Source organism: Zalophus californianus, chromosome 7 (genome assembly GCF_009762305.2).
Source record: "Zalophus californianus isolate mZalCal1 chromosome 7, mZalCal1.pri.v2, whole genome shotgun sequence".
Lineage (NCBI taxonomy): Eukaryota > Metazoa > Chordata > Mammalia > Carnivora > Otariidae > Zalophus > Zalophus californianus.
This window is the reverse complement of record NC_045601.1, coordinates 136,917,618-136,942,449: the sequence shown is the minus strand read 5'-3', so window position 1 is coordinate 136,942,449 and position 24,832 is coordinate 136,917,618. Positions and strand designations below refer to the sequence as shown.

The following is a 24,832-nucleotide window of genomic DNA, read 5'->3' as shown; positions in this document are numbered from 1 at the left end:
ATTCTCTGACATTACTAGCTCACATTTCCTCTCTCCTGAAACCTCCAACAGTCCTCTCCCACACTCGCGGTCAGTGATTTGGCTCCTGATCTCACTGAGAAACTTAAAAGAATAAGAACTTCTAAAACTCCCACTACATGTGCCAATCCCCACCCAGCATCAGTACCCGTATGCTCTACCTTCCCTCTTGTTACTCTGTAAAAACTGCCCACTATCCCATCTAAGGACGACCTCTACTCTGTGTACCAGAACCCATCTCCTCTTACCTGTGGTAGACATGGAGATGTGCCACCCAGATCCCCCTTCAAGGAAAGGCCTGCCACCCAGCTGCAGAGTCCCCCAGGGTCTGCCTCAGCCATGGAGTCACTTTGCTTAAAGTCATGCCCTTCCTGGGGCAGCTTGCATGCAGTGACTGAGCAAGGCAGTGTTAATGTGCAATGAGGAAGGACACTTTGAAGAGCAGTACTCACTCATTCCAGAGCTCTCCACGGGACTGACTAAGGCTTTGCCAGGTCTGCTTCAGTTTGACCTCCTCCTCCGCCCAGTCTTGCATCCTCCCCCTTCCTTTCACAGGTACTGGTCCCCATAACTAGCTGGCACCCCAACTTCCCCTTACAGAGATCGGCTCCTCCTTCTCTTTCACCATGAGCTTTCCACTTTCTACTGATTCATGCCCACCATCATATAAACATTTGGTAATATCTCCCTTCTTAAAAACCAAACTTTAGAGCTACTGTTCCATTTCTCTGCTCTGCTGAACAGCAAATATTCCTGGAAAGTGTCTGAATCCATTCCTTGCCTACCTGTCTCACTAGAGCCCCACTCCTGGCACCTTCCCACATACTACCTCCCCAGAAACAGCTGTTGTCGGTGTTGCTGACAATTCAGCATCCTTACATCCAATGGACAATTCTTAGTTCCCATCCCACCTGGCCTTGTAGCAGCTTCTGACCCAAGTGATCACGCTCTCCCTTTTAGACACTTCTGAATCATTTGGCTTCTGAGACATAACTCACAACCCCTGATTCTCCTCCCACCTCACTGGCTACAGTAGCTTCCTCTCCTCTCCTTTGCTGGTTCTTCTTCCTCTCCTGAACCTCTAAATGCTGGAGAGCTCCAGGGTACAATTTTTACCCTCTCCTCATCTGTACTGATGTTCACTCTGTTAATAATCTCGTCCAGTCTCAGGGCTTTAAATAATCTACATGTTGACCACTGCTAAATATGTCTTGACTAGAGCTTCTTCCCCTGAATGCCAGACTCTCGCATCCAACTGCCTATTCTGAATCTCCACTTAGATTAAGAGGAATCTCAAACCTAGTATGTCCAAAACAAAACAATTGATTCCCTTCCCCCTTCCCCCCCACCAAAGAAAAAAGAAGCCCTGTCCTCCTAGCCCCAACCCCTAAGGTCTTCCTCATCCTTCAGTAACTAGCTACTTGGTTCTTCTGGTTATTGAACCAAAAACCGAAAGTCATCATCGACTCCTCTCTGCCTCTTAATACCCCATATTCAATACTTGAAAGAATTCTTTAGAATTTATCCAGTCTTTCTCCAGTGTTCTCATTTACTTATGGTCTCTTTTCAAATGTCATCTTATTAACAGTTATCAAATATGTAAAATAAAATCCCAGCCACCCTACTGGTATTTCCTATCTCCTTTAACCTGCTTTATTTTTATCACAATTAGTCATTCAGTATTTTCACTTATTTGTTTATGTTTCAACCAGAATGCAAGCTTGAAGATTACAGAGACCTACTTCTGATCTCTAGCTCCTAGTGATGAGTAGGAGGTAGGTGCTTAGCAAATACTTTTGAATGAATACATGAATGAATGAATGAATGAAAAAGGATGGAAAGGGACTAGTGATGGTACTATGGGGTAGCAGAAGCACCTGGGCATAAAGCTAAATGATGTCAAAGTGTAAATCATTTTAAGATTGAGGGAAAAGTGGTCCTGGCAGAAAAGCAAAAAGCTGAAAGGTAGGAATGAGCTTGGCTTTCTGGGGGAACATCAAGGAAGGCTTGTGGCTGCAACAGCCAAAGGTGTCAGAGAGGTGATACTGTTAAGAGCTGGACTGCATAGGACTTTATGACCGTATTTTGAATTTTATTCCAAGTATGAAGAGAAACCACTGGAGAGTTTTAAGCAAGAGAGTACCCAATCTGATAATTAACAAAAACAGAAACAAAAACAAAATCACATTGGCTGCTGTGGCACTAGCAGGGGGTTGGGGGTGGCAACGTGGAAGCCACCCGACCAATGAGAGGCTGCTTCGAAATCCAAGCAAAAGGGTGGACAGGATTTGAACGGCATCAGAACAGTGGGAAAGAGAGTATAAAATTTGAAGGTAGAAATGGCAGAATTGGCTTATGTTTTTGGTAGCGGCACGAAAGGAAAAGAGAATTCCAAGAAAATGTCGAATTTTTGCCATGCCATCCGGATCCATTCAGGCAAATTTAACTCATCTTATTTCCATTAAGTCCACTGACTTTTTTAAAAGGATCCTTTGGGCACTAGTGGTTGAGGTGTAGAGAGAAGAAACGAAGGGAATCACATACAGAAAGGGGGAGCTATTGAGGGGCGACAACACTGCGTTCAGGTATTGAAATGGTGAGTTTCAAAGGTACGTGCAGAGCTGGCCTAGAACTTCGGGAGAAGGGTCTGGACTGGGCGCTACCGTATTTACTGTACAATCTCCCCCACATTTACGGGTCTGACCTGGGCAATACCGTGATTCCTCTATTATCTCTCTCTCTCACAAACACCAACACACATACACACCCTTAGATTTACGGGTCTGGAATGGGCAATACAGTGTTTCCTCTTATTATCTCTCACACCCCCCCCACACTTACGTGTCTGGACTGGGCATTACCGTATTTACTCTATTATCTCCCCATATTTACGGGTCTGGACTAGGCAATACCGTGCTTCCTCTATTATCTCACACACACACACACACACACGCACACACGCACACACGCACGCACACGCCCGCCCCCCCCACCCCATTTACAAGTCTAGACTGAGCCATACCGTATTTCCTGTATTATGGCTCTTCCTCTCTCACACCCCTGCATGTACAGGTCTGGTAATCGCGCGCGCACACATCCCCTACATTTCATGTCTGGGAATAGATTTGTCTTGGGTGACGTGAACTTTCAACGTCGTAGGGTCTTTTTCCTTACGGTGCAACTTACAATCCATGGGGTCCTCAGAAATACGGGTTTCAGGACTCACCGCCAGCACGATCTCTGGAACCTACACAAGACCACTCACTTAGTAATTCCCCTCAGCCTCTGTGACACACTGTAGGTAGCGACTTCCTGGGATGGAAACTTCTCCGCCACCAGCCGCCCGCCCCCTCCCGGGCGCAGGCGGCCCCCCTTTTCCGGGAAGGAACCGAGAAGACAATACCCAGGCAGGCCCCCTAGCGTTCTCGCGATCAGTCCGGCCAGGCCGGTCGGCCGGCCGCCCGCCCGGGACGCGGCCCGCACGCTTCCCTCGCAGAGATCCGACGAGCCAGGCCTCACAGCCCCGGCGGCCCCGGCGCGCGCCGCCCCTCCGCCCCCGGCCCGGGCGACCCCTCGCGGCCCCGCCCCGGCCCGGGCTCCCCGCGGAGGCGCCCGGCCGCCCCGCCTCCCCCACCCGCGCGCGCCAACTCCCAGCTCGCGGCCCTGATTGGCCGCCGCATTCCCGCTTTCCTTCCCGAACCGCCATTTTGAAAATCTTGTTGATTCGGAGGAGCGGAGAGCGCGGCGCGAGCGTCACGCCAGAGAGCGGCCCGCGCGCCTCCTCCTCCGGCGCTCGCCGCCGCCTCCGGGAGCCTCTTCGTGCCTTCGCGCGCCAGGCCCGCGGCGGCCGGCACCGGCGGTGAGGGCTGCGTCGGGGCTGGGGAGGACGAGAGGGCGCCGCGGGCCCGTCCGCACCGCCGCGGCCATTTGGACGGCGGCCTGGGGCGGGGGGAGGGGACGCGGGGCGGCCGGCGGCGGCGGCGGGCCGGGCGGAGGGAGGGGCGGCGCGGCGCCCGCGGTTTCCCGCCTCGGGAATGCCCGGAGCCGCAGGGAAGTCGCCCCCGGGGAGTGAGCGCGGCTGTCCCGGCCGCGGGAAGAGGCAACTTTGAGGTCGGGTTTCCCGCGGCCCCCGGCGTCCTGGGGCCGGAAAGCGTCGGGCGGGTCGCGGCGGCCGCCCCGTCCCTGCCGCGGGGAGCGAGGGGACCGAGACGTGTGGCTTCCTGCCCGCCCGCAGGTCCACAGCATGTCCTCCTCGGGCCCAGCTGCAGAGGGAGAGGGAACCCCCGCCCAGCCCGCGTCCGAGAAAGAACCCGAAATGCCTGGCCCGAGAGAGGAAAGTGAAGAGGAGGACGAGGAGGACGAGGAGGAGGAAGAGGAGGAGGAGGAAGAAAAAGGTGGGAGAAAGTCGCGTCCCTGGTGATGGATTTCACAGAAAACCGTTCTTTTGCCCCCCTTTTTTTGCGCCTGGAAACGCTAAATCGGAGGGATCTCTGGCGAGGTTTGCGGGATTTATCCCTTTTTGGTGCTGAGCAGTAGCAGACAATGAACTTGGTGAATTCCCGTTGGTAGAAGATATTTGTTAGCGTTGTCATTACGTATCTTGGAGTGCGGTTGACTTCTGGCCAGCAGTGTGTGTGCGTGACGTTTTCTCTTTTGACAGTATGTTTCTAAGTTTCAGATCTGTTTTTAAAACCGTTAGCTTTTGAAGTTGCTGGGGTAGCCGTTCTTAATTTTCGTCTTCTGCTAATTTAAGTAGCGGTGCTTTGCCTCTTGACGTTATTGCGAGGTCCTTCATAAAACCAGGAATGAAGTTACTATGCTAGTCCTGGAAATATTTCGACAACTTTAACATCTTTGCTGAACTTCAGCAGAGGCCCTTTTCAGAGGCTTGGGGGAGTTAACTTTCACGGGGAAACACCAGTGAAAGCTGTTGCTCCTTGAGAAAGTAGTTAAATATGAAAGCAGTGAACTGTGAAAGAGTTCCGAAAGCTGTCTCGGTTTTGGAGTTGCAGAAGAGCAGTATTAACCATTATTTACCTGGAGGCATGAAACAGAAGAACCTTACAGAATACAGGTACAGCATTGCTTTATCCAGCACACATGGGCAATGCCCGCTTCCCAAAACGTTTGCAGCCACTTAAAAATCCGTATCACGGTTCTTAGCGTCCTCTGATGATGTTATTAGCCCAGTCCAGGTTTAACATAAAGCTCCAGCTCAGCCATACTGGGGAAGAAGTTTGAAGTTTTCTTTCCAGACCCAGGTTTAACTGTCAGTTTCTTTAAAGTCCAAACGTGCGCGGGTGGTCAGCATTTTGTAAATACAATCTGGGTTGAGATTATTACACTGTATGCCTTTCGTTTGTTTAAAGTGGTAGGTGTTCTGAGAAAGGAGCCCTTCCACACTTAAGTTCAAAAATGCTTAGGAAAAAATATAAATTACTTTTAAATTATTCATAATGCAGTAACTGAAATTTGGCTGCAGTATCTCAACTATTAGTCCAAAATTTTCTCAGCGTTTTTTCCTCCAATTTTTTGTTTTTTAGTCTCTTTCTAAAGACAGGGTTTTGATACCACTTAGCTGATGGATTCCTATGTGTCAGGAAAAACTATAGAAATCGTGTAAAAATACTACAAGTGGCAGAGTAATGCTTGGGGGACTGATGATAGTCAAATTGTGATTTTTTTTTTTTTTTTATCCAAAATTACCCCTAAGCAATTCTGTAGTTCTAATGCTTTTTGTTCTGTTCCCTGATTTGAGGTGTTTGTGGAACAACTAAGATTGTAAAGGTTTTTATCCTAGTTAGTTAGCCCTGAAAATTTAATTCTGCTGCTGAGGCATCCCAGAAATAAGGCAGTGTGGTCCATTCCAAATGAAGGTGGAATTGACTTGACTTGGTGGGGGAGGAGCTGGTAAAAGATGACTTTTAGGTTTCTGTTTTCGGCAACTGAGTTGACAATATTACTGTTTTCTGAAAAATAGAACTCACAAAGGTGAGCAGATTTGGAGATGATTGTGACTTCTGTTTTGATCCACCGCTTTAGGTGCCTGTAGGACATGAAGTGGAGCTGTCCAGTTATTGGCCCTGATAGCTGATTTGAAACTCTTGACTAGAGAGAGATCAGGAAAGTCATTAGCTTATAGTTGGTAATCAGAGGTGAACAAATCATTTAAATCACTCAGGGAAAGGAAGTAGCACAATAACAGGTTTGCTTTAGAGTGCACTGTCTTCACTCTGGACACCATTGCCAGACTGTACCTGCTGGATTCCCTTTATCCTTCCTAATTCTTTCTCTGCAAATCCTTATGTCTCCAAATCTTACCTGTCCTTCAAAGCCAGCTCCAGTGTTTTGATCGTTTTCCCTTAATCCAGAAATAATTACTTTCTTCAACGCAGAGAACTTTTATTTGTAGATTTTCTTTAGTATTTTATCATCTTCTGCTTGGAGTATGATTGTGTAGACGTGATCTCTTTCAAGAGTTATTCAGTGTTCACCCCCCCCCCTTAGTATCTAGTGAAGCTTTGCACAAAACAGGCATTCAGTTGAATGAAGGAAAGGACCTTCAGTGATACAGTGTCCTCTTTTTTATCTGAACTTATCTCAGTAGGTAAATTGTTTGGATTTTTAATCTCAGTGTTTTTACGTTTTTAAGTATACGTTTTATATCTTCTAGCCTTTTTTTCTAAAAGCAGTCTGTAAACAATTTAACTTTTTTAGAATGATTTATGACCATTGTTATAAGCATTTACTAAACTACAAAGTAATGTCCTCCCAGTCCATTGCAGTAAATGTAAACTTGTAGAATTTTACCCTATTTATAGCAACCTGTTTTTCTTTCATCTGCTTACTGAATTATTGCTTTTCTTTTTATGTTTTTGAAGTTGTTAGTCTAATCTTAGTCTAAACTTGCTGTTTGATGATGTACCATAAACTAAATCGCAATCAACAGAATTAGGTCTAATCAAAGAGTAGGCTTAGTGAGGGCCTTGGTGATTTTTCACAAAGTGACTGGACTTTCATTAACAATAATTGTAGTTCAGTGAAAGTTTATTTGCTTTATGATTTTTTTTTAACTGGATCCCTTGTGAGTTTGCCAGGTAAGTAAAATGCTACTCTAAAAATTCAGTGATGCTATTAGCTTATCATTAAGTATTTTCATCTCTCTTTCATCATTTGCTTCTCAAAGTCATGCTCAGAAGAAGTGTAAGGTATTAGAGGTTTCTGCAGTTTTTTCTAAGTTTATCCAGTAAATATGTTTTTTAAGCTTTTAGCTATTTAAGAAGTATTAAATTAATTTCTAGAAAAGAGTCTCATCGTGGAAGGCAAGAGGGAAAAGAAAAAAGTAGAGAGATTGACCATGCAAGTCTCTTCCTTACAGAGAGAACCATTTACCATTGCACAAGGTAAGTTTGTTCTTTTCATTTTATGGTAAAAATGCCTAAATATACAAAATGATGGTCAGCAGTGCTCAGTTTTACTGTTTACCAAGTAGTTATGTATTATGAGTATAATTTTATTTAGCTTGCCCTATTCAGCAAAAGCTATATGTAAATTATGCTTTAAAGTAATTGTGATTAAAATAACTTTGTAAATGTATTAACATGTAATGGGTATTTAATTATTATGGTGGTTTTTTTTTTTCTTCTTTTTTTCTAGGAAAGGGGCAGAAACTTTGTGAAATTGAAAGGATACATTTCTTCCTGAGTAAAAAAAAAACAGATGAACTACGAAATCTACATAAACTGCTTTACAACAGACCAGGCACAGTTAAGACCATTTTTCTATCTTTAACCTGGTAACATGTTTATGTATTACAATACTTTACAATAGAAGCATTATTTTAGTTCTGGAAAGGACTTCGGCAGTCAGCTAGTTCCAGTTTCTGTACCATACTAGTGAACAAACTGAGACACATACTTATTAAATGATTTATCATAGAATACATAGATATTAGCAGATAGGATTATAATATCCAGGCCTTGTACTATAGTTGTTTTTATGCCAAACTGAAATTTTAAAATGTGAAATCCAAATTGTGGTGATTTTTAGTGATCTTTAAATGTATTAGAAGAAATTTATTTTTTGGATGTTTCTAGCTATTCAGAATAAATGATACAGTATAATTGTATCTCATTTTGAGCAAATATCTGATAAATTAGGTGGTAATTCTTTGTCAGGGAATTTGTCAGAACAAATCAGTATTTTCATTTACCAGATTACACTGTACATACAACTTCAGTATTTCATATAATTGAGAGGAAATTTTGCTTTGGGTTATGCATGGGCAAAGTGAAGTTTGACGTTGTTAGAATCAAATGTCTGAAGCATGGTATAATTTCATGTCATCCTGACTATAATCTAATTTACCCAAGTCTTATTACTGCTAAAATGGTATTAACTTTTGGAGGTCCTCTGTTATTTTTAAAGAGTAAAATCCATGACTCTCTGATTTGGGAAATAAATATTACTAGTAACTTGTATTACTTAGGAAAAGGGAGTTTTCCTTTTCCAAGTTTCCAAGAAGTAACTTTCCACATCCCCTAGTATTGTCAGGTAACATTTAGTTGTAGTTTTATAATTGCCAGTAAAAATTCACAGATGGAAATTCATTCAAAGTGAAATTGTTATTTTTAAAGAATTAAACTTACAAGCCTTTTATAACGTTAATATTTTAGTAACAAGTACAGTTTTCAGTTGTGAATAAGAAATTTTGAATAAACCACTATTATAAGTGGGAGACAGATACGAAAATAAAGATGTTGGCTTTGAATTTTTTTTTATGTACATTACTGGGTAATAGCATTAATAATAAGGGAAACATTTTCAGGTGTCCTCATTAAAGAAGAATGTGGGTCAGTTCAGTGGCTTTCCATTTGAGAAAGGAAGTGTCCAATATAAAAAGAAGGAAGAAATGTTGAAAAAGTAAGTTATTGTCGTAAGTGTTGTGTTTTGATCAATGTGTTATAAGTTTATTTTTAAACAAGTAAATATGACCATTTAGACATTTTTAGTAAACTGCTAATTCTTTGCTTTAAATGCCAAGATCTGACTTCTTCATAACTATCAACTTGGGATGTTCATTACTTTCCAATAGTGACTATTAAGAGTATTGAAAACTCACTAAAGACGTTTCTATTTCTTAGAAGAACCGTATACACAAGTTGTTCACATTGTCCAAAATATAGGTCTAAGGGGAATATAATGAAAAAACTCCCCCACTCTTGCTTCCTGCCAGCCACTGTTTCCCCAACTTATAGGTACCATTTAAACTATTTTGAAGATAACCAATTTGATAGGAACAGTGTTCTTCACCATAATGCGAGCAAGATATTGTATTAAGAGCTTTTGTTTGTTAAGTCCACTATAGTTTGTTATAAATAATAAAGATGATTATTCCTTTATCAAGATGCTGTCATAGTGGAGTGCTGAGGGGAAATGTAGTATTTAATCACCAATCCGAAGAATTGTCAAATCCGTGAATTTTGTAGTACTGAAAACCTTTTACATTATTTCCTAGTGAATTGACTTTTTTTTTTTTTAAGATTTTATTTATTTATTTGACAGAGACACAGCGAGAGAGGGAACACAAGCAGGGGGAGTGGGAGAGGGAGAAGCAGGCTTCCCGCAGAGCAGGGAGCCTGATGTGGGGCTCGATCCCAGGACTCTGGGATCATGACCTGAGCCAAAGGTAGACGCTTAACGACTGAGCCACTCAGGCGCCCCTGACTTTTTTTTTTTTTTTTTTTTTTAATGTAGTCTCCATGCCCAGCATGGAGCCCAACGTGGGCCTTGAATTCATGATCCTGAGATTGAGACCTGACCTGAGCTAAGAGTCATTTGCTTAACCGACTGAGCCACCCAAACGCCCCAACTTAGTTTATTCTTTTTACTATCTTTAAAACTTACGGGCTTCTGGGTGGCTCAGATGGTTAAGCATCTGCCTTCGGCTCAGGGCATGATCCCAGGGTCCTGGGATTGATCCCCACATCAGGCTCCCTACTCAGTGAAGAGCCTGCTTCTCCCTCTCCCTCTGCTATTCACTCCACTTGTGCTCTCTGGCTCTATCTCTCTGTCAAATAAATAAATAAAATCTTTTAAAAAATAAAACTTAATTGGTAAATGGTGTTTTCAATTTATTAATCATCAGTTTTGGTATATGGTTGTATTTTGTACATTAGTCAAGATTATTAGGAAAGTACTTTTTAGATTCGGAGAAACATTGGATTTTTTTTAATGTTTGTACCTGCGCCAGTTTGGTTAGCAATTGTGTTTATGTTGTGGAGAATATTTATAAACTTTGCTACATAATAAACTTGGTTTTTTTCATTTTCTGTTTTAGATTTAGAAATGCCATGTTAAAGAGCATCTGTGAGGTTCTTGATTTGGAGAGATCAGGTGTAAATAGTGAACTGGTGAAGAGGATCTTGAATTTCTTGATGCATCCAAAGCCTTCTGGCAAAGTGAGGACCGATTTTTATTATTTCAATACAAATCAATTATTTATAGCCTCTCCTTCCTTTTTTTATGGAACAATTTAATTTGTTAGCAGCATTGCTTGTCAATATTCAGTATTGCCTTCTGCATTCAAAGAATATACCTCTGTTGACATATCTGCAACAGTTTCATGATGGAAATAACAGAAACCAGACAGCTATCCTCTTATCAGATTAAAAAAGGTATAAGATTGAGAAAAATATTCACTAAATTGATGTTAAATGGACAGAAATACAAACTAAATTCCAGGGTTATATATCTAGAAGGCACTGGAAGAACAGAAACAGGTTGAGTTGAGGATGAGGTGTTGGGTTGGGCAGGGAGGGTATGCAACCTTCAACTAGGTCAGGAAAGATAAGATGGGGGTATATTAGAACTGGGTACTTTCTAGACACTGGAAGAAGGTTATGAAACTAGAACATTAAAAAAAAAAAAAAAAAACTGACTCTTACAAGTTTCTTGGATTGGGTTTCCAGAATCAGCAGAGCCCAGGAGTTGGACAGGGAAGTAAAATGGCCTTATACGTTCCCCCATTCTTCCCTAAATTTAGATTAGGTTTGCCCGAATTGTTTAACAAATGACATCACTGTTTTAAAATGTCTATTGAAGTGTTAGTTACATGACCTTGCTTTTTAGTTTGAAGTTTGTCAGTATATATTTTCGTATTCTTCCTTATTTTGATAGCAAAGAAATTATGAAGAGATCTAGAGGATCTAGGAGTTCAGGGGAATACCACTGGTGAGGGGAGAGGGCATAAAGATTAGGAATCAGAAAATAACTCTGGGACTTTGGTTTTATCTGCTGTTGGTCCAATTTACCCTTAGCTCAGCAAAGACTGATAAAGGATATTTTTGTAAATTGTCATGCAACTAAAAACCCAAAGGCCATGGTGAATCTTTTGTTTTGTTTTTGATATTTTGAATTGGCTTAAAGATAAGAGATTATCTATTTTTCTAAACTCTTACTATGGCCAGACTTCTACTTAAAAATTTCATGTGACAAATTGAAAACCATTTCTCCAGAAGACATTACTAAGTTGCCTAAGTTATGAGGGATGTGTTTATATTCTTTTCCTCAGTGATTTAGGACCTGATTACTCTCTTAAAAATTAATGAGGACTCCAGAAGCTTTTATATGGGTTATTTTGATATTTACTGTATTATAAATAAAAACTGAAAAATTTTTAAATAACAGCCTATTACATGTAAACACAAGTAATACTTTGTATGAAAAATAACTACCTTCAAAAAAATTAGAAGAATGGTATTGTTTTATATTTTTGCAAGTCTGTTCATGTCTGGCTTAAGAGAAGAACGCTGTATTCTCATTTGCTTCGGCGTTTCAGTCTATTGCACATGTTATTTTTTTGCTTCAAGTATGTAAAGAAAATCAGCTTTTCACAGGTAAGTAATTAGAAAAAGGAATATTTTAGGGTGCCTGGGTGGCTCAGTTGGTTAAGCAACTGCCTTCGGCTCAGGTCATGATCCCGGAGTCCCGCATCGGGCTCCCTGCTCAGCAGGGAGTCTGCTTCTCCCTCTGACCCAACCCCCTCTCATGCTCTCCCTCTCTCTCTCATTCTCTCTCTCAAATACATAAATAAAATCTTTTAAAAAAAAAAAGGAATATTTTAAAAGCTTTGAGATAATTACAGGTATTCTTTGATACAATACCAAAACTCCACAGTGATAGTTTACCTAAAGGTTAGTTGTAATGTGGTGTCTGAAACCAAGTCAATGAACTCAGACCTTTTATCTATGATTTTGTAATTGCATTCACCATTTGGAAATTACTGGTTTTCTGAATTATGCAGATCTTCCAAATATGGGCACATTTCCATTAAACACTGTCAAAAAATCATTCATTAATATAATCACCATCTCATCAGAAGAATCATTAGGTATTGGGAGGCTGTTAGTTCATGGTGATGGATGTGAATTATCCCTGTGAAGTTTTGAAATTTGCCATTGGCAATAAATACCGTCAGTTGTTTTCCTTCCAGTGACAAGCTCATGCTCATTTTGAACACATGTCTTTTAAATACCTGAATCTGAATAGGCAGACTTTTACAGTTCTTTTACAAATGGTGTTTCATGGGAGAGGTAGCTAGCTTAGCTCACAGCTCAGTTGTGCAAGTGGTTTTTCTTGAGAAAACCAGTGAAGTTCAGTAAGTAGCAGACATATTCTATGTGTACCTCCTGTTTTGTTACAGATTGCGTAAAGACGTACTCACAGGTTGAGAGTTAATACAATATTTACTGCTTCATCAAAGGCATTCTTAAAGGAAACACTTTTTCTTTCTTTCTAGTTTGTGGCTGTGAGGAATATAGTGACTACTAGCACAGTTGGCTGCCTCCGCCTTCATTAGTGCTAATGTGCCAGCAATTTTACAACCCTTGCTTTTGCAGAGTCACTACAAGTAGCAACAGATTGAAAAGTGAAAATAATGTCTTGATATTATTATATTATTATTATTATAGAAAATAGTTTTGACCTTGTGGGCTTCTGAAAAGGCCTCAGGAAACCCCAGGTGCATGAACCATATTCTGAGAACCACTCTTACAGCCTTACAGAATCCAACTCTTACATCCACTTTCCGTATCTGATTCTGTGAGAACTACTCTTTAACCTAATGATGCCAATCTCAAGTTATTTTCTACACCACCATACCTTTCTGTCATTTAAGAAAAACACTATAAACTCATTAGTACTGATTTCTTTCTCCATAATAATAAAATTATTGAATTAACATTGTTTTACTATCCTTATTTTGTACTTCTGCCTTGATTATCTGTTTTTCAGATTTTGTTCTAAAAAGGGGTGATGCTGTTGACACTAGATTCTGGTTAATAGATTCAACTATTTTTAGAACCAATATAGGAAAGCTTTAAAACATTTATGTATTGTTACTTTTTTTTTAAAGCTCCTTTATTTTTGGAAGTTGAATTTTCTTGATTAACCAATCAAGAAATTGGTTGATTGGTTGAATGATTTAACGTTCTCCCACTTCCTGTATAGATTATCCTGCACCCATCGTCTTCTACTGATTCCATATACAGATTATATTCTTACTACCTCTATCTGGTTCCTGAACTGAGATAGTAAGGGATACCACATTTTTCTAATATATTTGAGTCCTGGATTTCATATAATGAATAGGGAGAGTTTGGACAGTGAGAGTCACCTTTTCTCCAATGAGATCAAAGAATTTATCCAAATGGATTTAGTTCCTGGTACTAGTTGGTAATAGTAACAGGTCTCATAACAAGGATATCTATATATTTTCAAGGAAGTTTTTTATGGAAACTTACAGAGAACCCCTCTGAGAAATATCATTCATCCACTAACTTAAATTCCTGAAGTGACCTACATTGGCTGCTGCCCAGTCTGCCTATAGGAAGGATAGATTTTTTTTGGGCAGCTGGAGGCTATCTTGTGGATTGTACATAGCCTGAGAACACTACATACACAAAACAGCCACCTTTTCTTAATTTTTGTGCAGGTGACAGTGACCTTTAAGACTGGCAGTTTCTAGGAGAGAAAGAATCCATGGTTCTCCTAGCTTCGTGAAAGATTTTGCCTAAAATTACCCCTAACATTTACACAATTGTATATCATAAGGTTATGTTATGGAATTTTCCTTGCTATTTCTGCTTATTGTAGAAAATAATAGAGGCAAAAATAAAAACAAACTATACCTATAATTTTGGAAATTTCAATTCCTCAGAGTATATCTTTTCAGATCTTTTATGCAAGGTTACTTTATGGTTTTCAGTTTCAAAAGTTAGCAAATACTCCCCTAAGAAAGCATTTAAGAATTAAATTTGCTGGATAATGTAATCAAATTGTTTCCTCATGTGATCTCTGCTTTTTAAATATGTGTGGTTTAATTAAATATCAGAGCAAAAGCAATACATGTATTTTGTGGTTCTTAATCAGCTTCATAATTAACATACCCAACACTAATTGCGTATTTAGAATCATCAATGAGAATATAATCCTGGCATTACTGAAAGTAGAGCCCAGAGGTAATATGAATATAAACTATATAGATCATAAATTCAGGATGTGTAAAGTGAGGTTTTGTTTCCTTTACAGATGGCTCCAGTCTTTTGATTGGAGGTTCCCCTAAAGCAAGAAGCTCCTCTGGCATTGACGGTTTTAATGCTAATAGGAATGAAATAAATTACAAGTCTAACTCAAAATATTGCCTTGATAAATTGTAAATAACTGAGCTTAATGCAGTATGTGCTTGGGCTTCTAATCCCATGTCAGAACACAGTATTTATTTCAGCATTTGTGAAGAGTCTTGCCTAGGTGTTAGAACACAAATGAAAGGGTATTGATGGTGTGGACAAAAAGATCAACTTGACACTTTAAAGGTGAATTGTTCTCTGTAAAACTGCTAAGTTTGGAAATACTTCTTGAGACAGGAACAAGAATGAGTTGATAAGTTATCAAAAAATGATTGACTTGGAAATATAATAGCCCATTGGTGTTATCTTTATTTTATTGTACACAGCCATTACCAAAATCTAAAAAAAGTTCTAGCAAAGGCAACAAAAAGGAACGGAACAGTTCTGGAATGGCAAGGAAAGCTAAGCGAACCAAATGTCCTGAAATTCTGTCAGATGAATCTAGCAGTGATGAAGACGAAAAGAAAAACAAGGAAGAGTCTTCGGATGATGAAGATAAAGAAAGTGAAGAGGAGGTAAAATGTTAGGGGTTTGTGGGTTTTTTTTTTTTTCTCATTTCTTTCCATGGGGTGAGTTAAATATTCCTGTCAGGTGATAAATATAGCCAGAAAACAGATTCTAGAAACTGTTAGTACCAAAATGGTTTTTTTAATTCCAAAGACACAAAAATAGTTAAGAATAGATCTTTTCTTTCCCTTATGGAGCTTTTGGTTTTATGGCCATGTGAGAGCTTGGAGTTGGAAGAGTGAGGTTGTCTGGATTTGAGCTGGACCTTGAAGATTAGAGTAAGTAAATGGGAAGGGGGGGCAGTGCATATACTAAACAGGAATCCAAAGAAACAGATTGCTTTAGAATTTTTTATGTTAATATTTTATCATTGATTTGAGCCGTTTTCTGTTTTATGCAAAAAAGGGGTTTAGGGACCCCAGTTATTCTCAACCCATTGGAGATTAAGAGAAAAACGGTGTTTGAAGTTTATTTGATGGGTGGGCAAGTTTTGTATCACTTAGGAATGCCTGCTGTTTTCTTTTATGTGGGCGTATCTGTAAAATTTTGAGAATACTTGAGAATATTTAGTTTCCCAAGTGAAACTTCAGGAAGAGAAGAGCTGCTGAACCATTTAAAAAGTTAGCTTTACCCTCTCCTTGATACATATCCTCAGTAAAGGAGATGACTTCTTATTATAGCTAATAGTGTTTTGGTAGACTTTTTTTTTCCCCCCAGCACCACTCTTTTTTGTTTTGTTAATCACCATACATTACATCATTAGTTTTTGATGTGGTGTTCCATGATTCATTGTTTGCGTATAACACCCAGTGCTCCATTCAATATGTACCCTCTTTAATACCCATCACCAGGCTAACCCATCCCCCCACCCCCCTCCCCTCTAGAACCCTCAGTTTATTTCTCAGAGTCCATAGTCTGTCATGGTTCGTCTTCCCCTCCGATTTCCCCCCCTTCATTTTTCCCTTCCTACTATCTTTTTTTTTTTTTAACATACAATGTATTGTTTCAGAGGTACAGGTCTGTGATTCAACAGTCTTACACAATTCACAGCGCTCACCATAGCACATAACCCTCCCCAGTGTCATCCCTCCCACCCCCCACCAATCCAGCAACCCTCAGTTTGTTTCCTGAGATTAAGAATTCCTCATATCAGTGAGATCATATAATGCATATCTTTCTCTGATTGACTTGTTTCGCTCAGCATAATACCCTCCAGTTCCAGCCACGTCGTTGCAAATGGCAAGATCTCATTCCTTTTGATGGCTGCATAATATTCCATTGTATATATATACCACCTCTTCTTTATCCATTCATCTGTCGATGGACATCTTGGCTCTTTCCACAGTTTGGCTATTGTGGACATTGCTGCTATAAACATCAGGTTGCGCATACCCCTTCAGGTCACTACATTTGTATCTTTGGGGTAAATACCCAGTAGTGCAATTGCTGGGTCATATGGTAGCTCTCTTTTCAACTTTTTGAGGAACCTTCATACTGTTTTCCAGAGTGGCTGCACCAGCTTGCATTCCCACCAGCAGCATAGGAGGGTTCCCCTTTCTCCACATCCCCGCCAACATCTGTCGTTTCCTGACTTGTTAATTTTAGCCATTCTGACGGGTGTGAGGTGGTATCTCATTGAGGTTTTGATTTGGATTTCCCTGCTGCCAAGTGATGTTCAGCACTTTCTCATGTGTCTGCTGGCCATTTGGATGTCGTCTTTGGAAAAATGTTCATGTCTTCTGCCCATTTCTTGATTGGAGTATTTGTTCTTTGGGTATTGAGTTTGATAAGTTCTTTGTAGATTTTGGATACTAGCCCTTTATCTGATACGTCATTTGCAAATATTTTCTCCCATTCTGTCGGTTGTCTTTTGGTTTTTGTTGGCTGTCCTTTGCTGTGCAAAAGATTTTTATCTTGATGAAATCCCTTTTTGCCCTTGCTTCCCTTGCCTTTGGCGATGTTTCTAGGAAGAAGTTGCTGCGGCTGAGGTCGAAGACGTTGCTGCCTGTGTTCTCCTTTAGGATTTTGATGGCCTCCTGTCTCACATTTAGGTCTTTCAACCATTTTGAGTATTTTTGTGTGTGGTGTAAGGAAATGGTCCAGTTTCATTCTTCTGCATGTGGCTGTCCAATTTTCCCAACACCATTTGTTGAAGAGACTGTCTTTTTTCCATTGGACATGCTTTCCTGCTCTGTCGAAGATGAGTTGACCACAGAGTTGAGGGTCCATTTCTGGGCTCTCTCTTCTGTTCCATTGATCTGTGTATCTCTTTTTATGCCAGTACCATATTGTCTTGATGACAGCTTTGTAATAGAGCTTGAAGTCTGGAATTGTGATGCCGCCAGCATTGCTTTTCTTTTTCAACATTCCTCTGGCTATTTGGGGTCTTTTCTGGTTCCATACAAATTTTAGGATTATTTGTTCCATTTCTTTGAAAAAAGTGGATGGTATTTTGATGGGGATTGCATTGAATGTGTAGATTGCTCTAGGAAGCATTGACATCTTCACAATATTTGTTCTTCCAGTCCATGAGCATGGAACGTTTTTCCATTTCTTTGTGTCTTCCTCAGTTTCTTTCATGAGTATTTTATAGTTTCCTGAGTACAGATCCTTTGCCTCTTTGGTTAGATTTATTCCTAGGTATGTTACGGTTTTGGGTGCAGTTGTAAATGGGATCGACTCCTTAATTTCTCTTTCTTCTGTCTTGGTGGTGGTGTATAGGAATGCCACTGATTTCTGTGCATTGAGTTTATATCCTGCCACTTTACTGAATTCCTGTAGGAGTTCTAGCAGTTTTGGGGTGGAGTCTTTTGGGTTTTCCACATAAAGTATCTTGTCATCTGCAGAGTGAGAGTTTGACTTCTTTGCTGATTTGGATGCCTTTGATTTCTTTTTGTTGTCTGATTGCTGTGGCTAGGACTTCTAGTACTGTGTTGAATAGCAGTGGTGATAGTGGACATCCCTGCTGTGTTCCTGACCTTAGGGGGAAAGCTCTCAGCTTTTCCCCATTGAGAATGATATTCTCTGTGGGTTTTTCATAGATGGCTTTTATGATATTGAGGTATGTACCCTCTATCCCTATACTCTGAAGAGTTTTGATCAAGAAAGGATGCTATACTTTGTCAAATGCTTTTTCTGCATCTCTTGAGAGGATCATACGGTTCTTGTTCTTTCTTTGATTAATATATTGAATCACAATGATTTGTGGTTGTTGAACCAACCTTGAAGCCCAGGGATAAATCCCACTTGGTCATGGTGAATAGTCCTTTTAATGTGCTGTTGGATCCTATTGGCTAGTATTTTGGTGAGAATTTTTGCATCCATGTTCATCAGGGATATTGGTCTGTACTTCTCCTTTTGATGGGGTGGTCTTTGTCTGGTTTTGGGATCAAGGTAATGGTGCCTCATAAAATGAGTTTGGAAGTTTTCCTTCCATTTCTATTTTTTGCAACAGTTTCAGAAGAATAGGCATTAATTCTTCTTTAAACGTTTGGTTGGTAGACTCTGTTTTAACTTTGTTTTGATGTCTCCTTCAGTTGTCAGAACTTGCTCTTGTAAATTGGGTCATCTCCCTTGTCTTATTTAGGGACGTGATTAATTGGCTTGACTTTTTGGGCCAAGGTGATTCTTTCTTGTGGATTATAGAATGTTCGTGCATTATAGAATGTTTGCCCACTAGGGGACAGTACATCCTCCCCTACCCCCGCCCCAAACCTCTAGTTGTGAATACCAAAAATGTCTCCAAACATTGCCAAATGTCCTTGGGGGTGGGGGCGGGAGGATCACCTCTAGTTGGTAACTACTGGATTAGAAGGAATAAAGATGTAATGAACTCTGATTTTATATGTGTGTGTATTTGTTTTTAGGTACTTAAAACCCATGATTATTTTAATGTCAGATTTTATAAAGACTTCTATAAAGCTAAGTATGAAATGCTTCATAATTTACAAAAGGATATTACAAGTCTAGCAGGTATTTCATAATATATTTTTGGAGCAAGGGAAGATGAGTAATCTCAGCCCTAAGGTTTTTATGGAATAGATTTTAAGGACATCAAGAGGGAAACATGTTTGTTCATATGTGAATCTATAATAATAGCAATTTTGCAGTAATAATCATCCTCATTCAACAGATTCTGGGTTGTTATTACATGTATTCACTATGCTTCCTAAAACCTTTTTAGAGGCAGATTTAAAGCATAAAAAGTTGTCATAGAATATAAACATCTAATTTTTCCATAGAGGCAATGTGATTATGAGCATGGGCTTTGGAAACTATCTGGGTACAAATCCCAGCTGTACCTTCGAGTATGACTGGGCAGATTACTTATAAACTCCATACCTCAGCTTCTCATCTGTAATACGGGGTTGATAACAGTAGCAGCCTCAAAGGCTTTTCAGTGACTTTATTTAAGGCACTTAGAGCCGTGCTTTGCACAAGTACTATGTAAGTATTAGCTGCTGCTATTACTATTAGTATTAAGATAACCTTTTATCATATGTAATACTCCTAAATCCAGTCTTCCTGTCATTACTAAGATGCAGGTTAAAAGGTGAGGAAGCATTTTATACTCATTTTCTTACTTGCTTTCCAGATTATTGTCCTATTCTAAGTAGAATTACTTGAAGCTTGTGAATATAGATGACCTCTGATTTATAACCATATTGGTTCCTGGACAGTGATCACAAGTGGAACTGTCCCACTTATAAATCAAAGCCTTTCTGCAGGACCATAAAAAAGGATCATTTGCTAGAAACTCAGGTCAAATGGTGAAAATCCACGTAGGAAAAAAAGAAAACAAAATAGGCTTTTACAGACATTATATAAAGTCACACAACATAAATGCTGTATCATAATGCTCTGTTCTCTGCTTTGGTTTTTCTACCTGGGCTGATACTGACAAACTTCGTAAAATACAGTCCAGTAAAATCTGGACTGAGAAATACTTTTTTTTTTCCTTTTCCTCAGTCTATTATTCATGGCTCTAAAGGCTATCTCAAATTTAGGACTATTCTCAAAAACTTTATTTCTGATTCTGTTCGTACGAAAGGTAAGTACTAGCAGTAGGAACAGAATTTCTCTGCTGTGTTTCCCCCCCCCCGTTTTTTTTTTAAAGATTTTATTTATTTATTTGACAGAGAAAGACAGCGAGAAAACACAAGCAGGGGGAGTGGGAGAGGGAGAGGGAGAAGCAGGCTTCCTGCGGGGCAGGGTGCAGGGCTCAATCCCAGGACCCTGGGATCATGACGTGAGCCGAAGGCAGACGCTTAACAACTGAGCCACCCAGGTGCCTGTTTTCCCTTATTTTTCCATTTTTTCAAGGACTCAGTTAAGTGTTAACTTCTTTAGGGACTTCATAAGTGGCAGTGCTTTTGATTATTACTATGAAAGGACCTCTTCTTTTTTCTTTAAGATTTTATTTGACACAGAGAGAGAGATAGAGTGAGCGCACAAGCAGGGGGGAGCGGCAGAGGAAGAGGGAGAAACAGGCTCCCCACTAAGCAAGGAGCCCAATGTGGGGCTTGATCCCAGGACCTTGGGATCATGACCTGAGCTGAAGGCAGCTGCCTAGCCAACTGAGCCACCCAGGCGCCCCATGGACCTCTTTTTCTAAGAGGCCATAAAGAAGAGTTAAAGGTTGATTGGAAAAGTTGTGGATTGCCTGTAGATAGAATTTTTTTGTAGATTCTTTTCATAGAATATTACTAAGTTAATATTACTTACTCTGTTTATTTCCTGAGACAGACTTTTCCTTTATAAATAAAAGACTTGTCCCCTGTTAATATTTTCTTGTTTTATTTTAGGTTCTTGGAGTAAGTAACTATGAAGTTGGGTAGATTAATGTTATCTTTGGTTTCCTCTGTAAATTGAGGGCTTTGGACTAAATAATATCATATTGCTAAAGTCAGGACTCTCAAGCAGAAATCCAGTTCAAGTTATAGTTGTCCATTGACCAGTTATGTGAGGTTGAGTGTTACTTATTCACCTGCTCATTTTCATACTTAGCTGTGTGGCAGAGTAGGAGTTTTTTTTTTTTTTTTTAAAGGTTATCAGACTTTTTTTTTTTTAAGATTTTATTTATTTATTTGACAGAGACAGCGAGAGCAGGAACACAAGCAGGGGGAGTGGGAGAGGGAGAAGCAGGCTTCCCGCTGAGCAGGGAGCCCGATGTGGGACTCGATCCCAGGACCCTGGGATCATGACCTGAGCCGAAGGCAGACGCTTAACGACTGAGCCACCCAGGCGCCCCAGAGTAGGAGATTTATAAGTAAATTTATTATCTCTTAAAGGTAGTATTGAAGTCACTGAAAACCACATAGTTTAAAATGTCAGGTTTTTTAGTCTTTTGTAAGAATACGTGTCATATTTAAGTCTCTTAGCGTGTAATTGCTCAGACACTTTGTTGGAGGTTCGCTGTACCTGGAGCTGTTTCTATGATAGGCTGTGAGTGGTTCACGGCGGCTTTAAATCTTCCTTTTCTTTAGAAGTAACTCCAATAAGAAGTTGCTCTTTCTTTCCAAGAGTGACTTCATAAAAGAGCTGTTTTTTTTTTTTAAAGATTTTATTTTTTTTTATTAGAGAGAGAATGAGAGATAGAAAGCATGAGAGGGAAGAGGGTCAGAGGGGAAGCAGACTCCCTGCTGAGCAGGGAGTCCGATGTGGGACTCGATCCCAGGACTCCAGGATCATGACCTGAGCCGAAGGCAGTTGCTTAACCAACTGAGCCACCCAGGCGCCCAAGAGAGCTGTTTTAAACTTACCATCTTGGCTCTTGGACATTTGCTTAGTTAGGGCAGTAGGAGGAGAGCAGTTTAGAATTAGGACGAAATTTCTTAAAAATGGGGGAATAGGAAAATGACAGGTTTAGTTATTTTCTATAAACTTATTCTGAAAATCATCTGGTTCCTATATTGGATTAGCATCTTTAGGAGAAGATTGCTAAAATGAACCAGTGAGATTAAACCATACTTAGGTATGGTAAATGTACCACTGGTGTTAGACCTTAGGCATAGAGAAGTACTGGAGAGTACAGAAAGGAGTCGTGCTTCCCACACTGGAGAACACAGTTCTGATAATCTCTTAGACCCTTAATGGCATACTTAGTTTTTTAAAATTTATATTCCTTCTGTTTTTCTTAGTGTTTTTATAACATTCTTAGAGCTAGAAAAGTATACAACAAACTGAATTATTATTTGGCATTTAAAATTTGAGTGTTCCCATATGTATCAGGAATGTCTTCAACTGTAAATATGTAAAAACCTTACTAGTGGAAGTTCTTTTTTCTTTCATGACAAGAAATCCACAGACAGGCAATTTGGGGCCAGTACATCAGCTTGAGAAAAGTTTCAGGAACTTGAATAACCCCTTTCTTCCTGAGCCACCATCTGCATAGGTGGCACTTAACCTCATGATCATAAGATGGTGGTTGTACCTTTAGGCATTAAATCCCTGGTCCAGATAGAGACGAGCAAAGGGCTTTCTTCTAGGAATGTTTTCACTTTTTTTTTCCCCCAGAAGGGATGCCTTTTGCCAGAGATCTCCGTGTAAGTTGCCTTGGCCAGAACTTTATCACCTCTCTACCTCTAGCTACAGGGGAGGCTGTGAGGTCCAGGTGGTAGCTGTCTTGCATCTGGGGAGGAAAGCAAGTAAAGATGTTGAGTGAGCCATCCTACAATGTTTGCCAGATCAGAGAAACTTTCAGTTTTAGTTTTTGGTGAACTTAAATATTTGGACCATTCAGGGAATTACTTGGTAGCAGTGAGAGAGTGAATGTAAAAGTTTTGTTAGTCCTTAATTATGTTCTAAAAAATAAGAATCCCCCACCTCCATCTCATAAGTTGATCAGCAGATTTATAAAGCCATATAAATTACTATCTTTTTTAAAGATTTTATTTATTTATTTGACAGGGACACAGTGAGAGAGGGAACACAAGCGGGGGGAGTGGGAGAGGGAGAAGCAGACTTCCCCCGATGCGGGGCTCGATCCTAGATCCCTGGGATCATGACCTGAGCCAAAGGCAGACGCTTAACGACTGAGCCACCCAGGCGCCCCCAAAACCATATAAATTATTAAAATCTTTTGCTGGAAGGCAAAGTTGAATAATCACCATAATAAAATCTTAGACTTAAACTCGCTTTCAGAATCTTTTGTGAAATATAATGAGCCTCACACATTCTTTACTCTTGGCACTCTTGAGTTTTCTCAGCCAAGTTGTTAAAAGAATTATTTTAAGCTAATTTTTATTTTGTTCATCTGTTCACCCAGTACAACCTTTCTGCTGTGAGGACAGGATTCTGGCTCTGTGACAGGCGTCTTTTTTGGAGACCCTCCTTCAAGAGCCCTGCTGCCTATAAAAGATAGGTAAGCCTTTTCTCCCAAGATTTTTTTTTTTTTTTGACTTCCTTCAAAAAGTGCTTGTTGTGTCATTCCTCTGATTCTATGCCTTCACGGTTATCAGAGATACAGAAAATCCTCTTCAAATTCTAAAGAATTTCTATTACTAATCTTTTACAAAATTAGATCACAGTACATGGTACTATTGAAATTAATGGCAGCTGTCAATTTTTGTGTTTCCCTTTTGTCTGTTTTGCATTAAAACTTACTATAATACTGGATGGTTCTGATTGAACCACTCACAGCAGATTCAAAAATAACAAGCCAGAATCTTAATAAATCCCATGACAATTTGGAAACTAGCCTTTTCTTGATTTTTTTTGAACTGAACTACCTAATTTTTTCCTGTATATTTTGATGAAAGACTCAAGTCTTGACTCTTGTTTGATTAAATAACATAGTTAACTCTCATGAGTACCTCCCAACATTTTTCCTTTGTAATGCCACATAATGGGTTTGCTATAATTACTAAAATTTTCAAAATATTTTGAGATTTTAAGGTTTTGTTTTTGTTTGGACAGAGACAGCGAGAGAGGGAACCAAGCAGGGGGAGTAGGAGAGGGAGACTTAGCCACCCAGGCACCACTTACGAGAGATTTTAAAGCAGGGGTTTTTCATGTTATTACTTCTGTATTATTCAGTTCAATAAATTGAGAGTACACTAAGTGCTGTTGAGGTTCCAGAAAATATTTTCTACCCAAATGCCACTTGAAAGATACTTAATACAGGATTCCAAAAGAAAATATTTCTATCTATTGCTGAGGAAAAGCTTTGGAGAGAAATGATAGAGGTACCAGTTGAAACTTACCTTGGGGGAATAGAAAGGAAAGTTGGACATGTGGACAGAGATGGGGAGCGAGAAAGTCCAGGGTCTCTCTGACAGACACACTTGTTTGTGGTTAGGTAATGGGTCCAGAAGTAAAGCAGTGAGAGATGAAGCTAGAGCAGTGTGCACTGACGCCAGACTCTGGAGAACTCAGGAGGTTGGGCATTGGTATAAATAATAGATGCATCATTCTTGTTTATTCAGAATGATGGTCTTATTCTACCTGAATTTTGCTGAGAAGGAAAAAAGAGAGAGACCTGGCCTCTGTCTTCTAGGAACAGTCTACCTGGGGAGAGAGTAAGCATTTCTTGGTAAATACAAGGAGCAGACTTACTGAGAATCTCCTATGTGCCGTGTACTTTCACATCTTATATCTAAGTCATTCTTGACTCCCGAGAG

General features: G+C 40.0%; 1 protein-coding gene across 1 annotated transcript in view; it reads left to right on the top strand.

The window, feature by feature from the left end:
• Nucleotides 1-3,665: 3,665 nt before the first annotated feature.
• The window catches only part of DEK (DEK proto-oncogene), a 33,567-nt gene continuing 12,400 nt past the window's right edge, over nucleotides 3,666-24,832 (top strand). Inside the window, exons 1-7 of the mRNA XM_027601771.1 lie at nucleotides 3,666-3,877; nucleotides 4,253-4,412; nucleotides 7,320-7,421; nucleotides 7,675-7,784; nucleotides 8,846-8,940; nucleotides 10,358-10,478; nucleotides 15,032-15,220. Coding sequence (XP_027457572.1) covers nucleotides 4,262-4,412; nucleotides 7,320-7,421; nucleotides 7,675-7,784; nucleotides 8,846-8,940; nucleotides 10,358-10,478; nucleotides 15,032-15,220 — 768 coding nt within the window. The 5' untranslated portion in view covers nucleotides 3,666-3,877; nucleotides 4,253-4,261. The remainder of the gene's footprint in view (nucleotides 3,878-4,252; nucleotides 4,413-7,319; nucleotides 7,422-7,674; nucleotides 7,785-8,845; nucleotides 8,941-10,357; nucleotides 10,479-15,031; nucleotides 15,221-24,832) is intronic.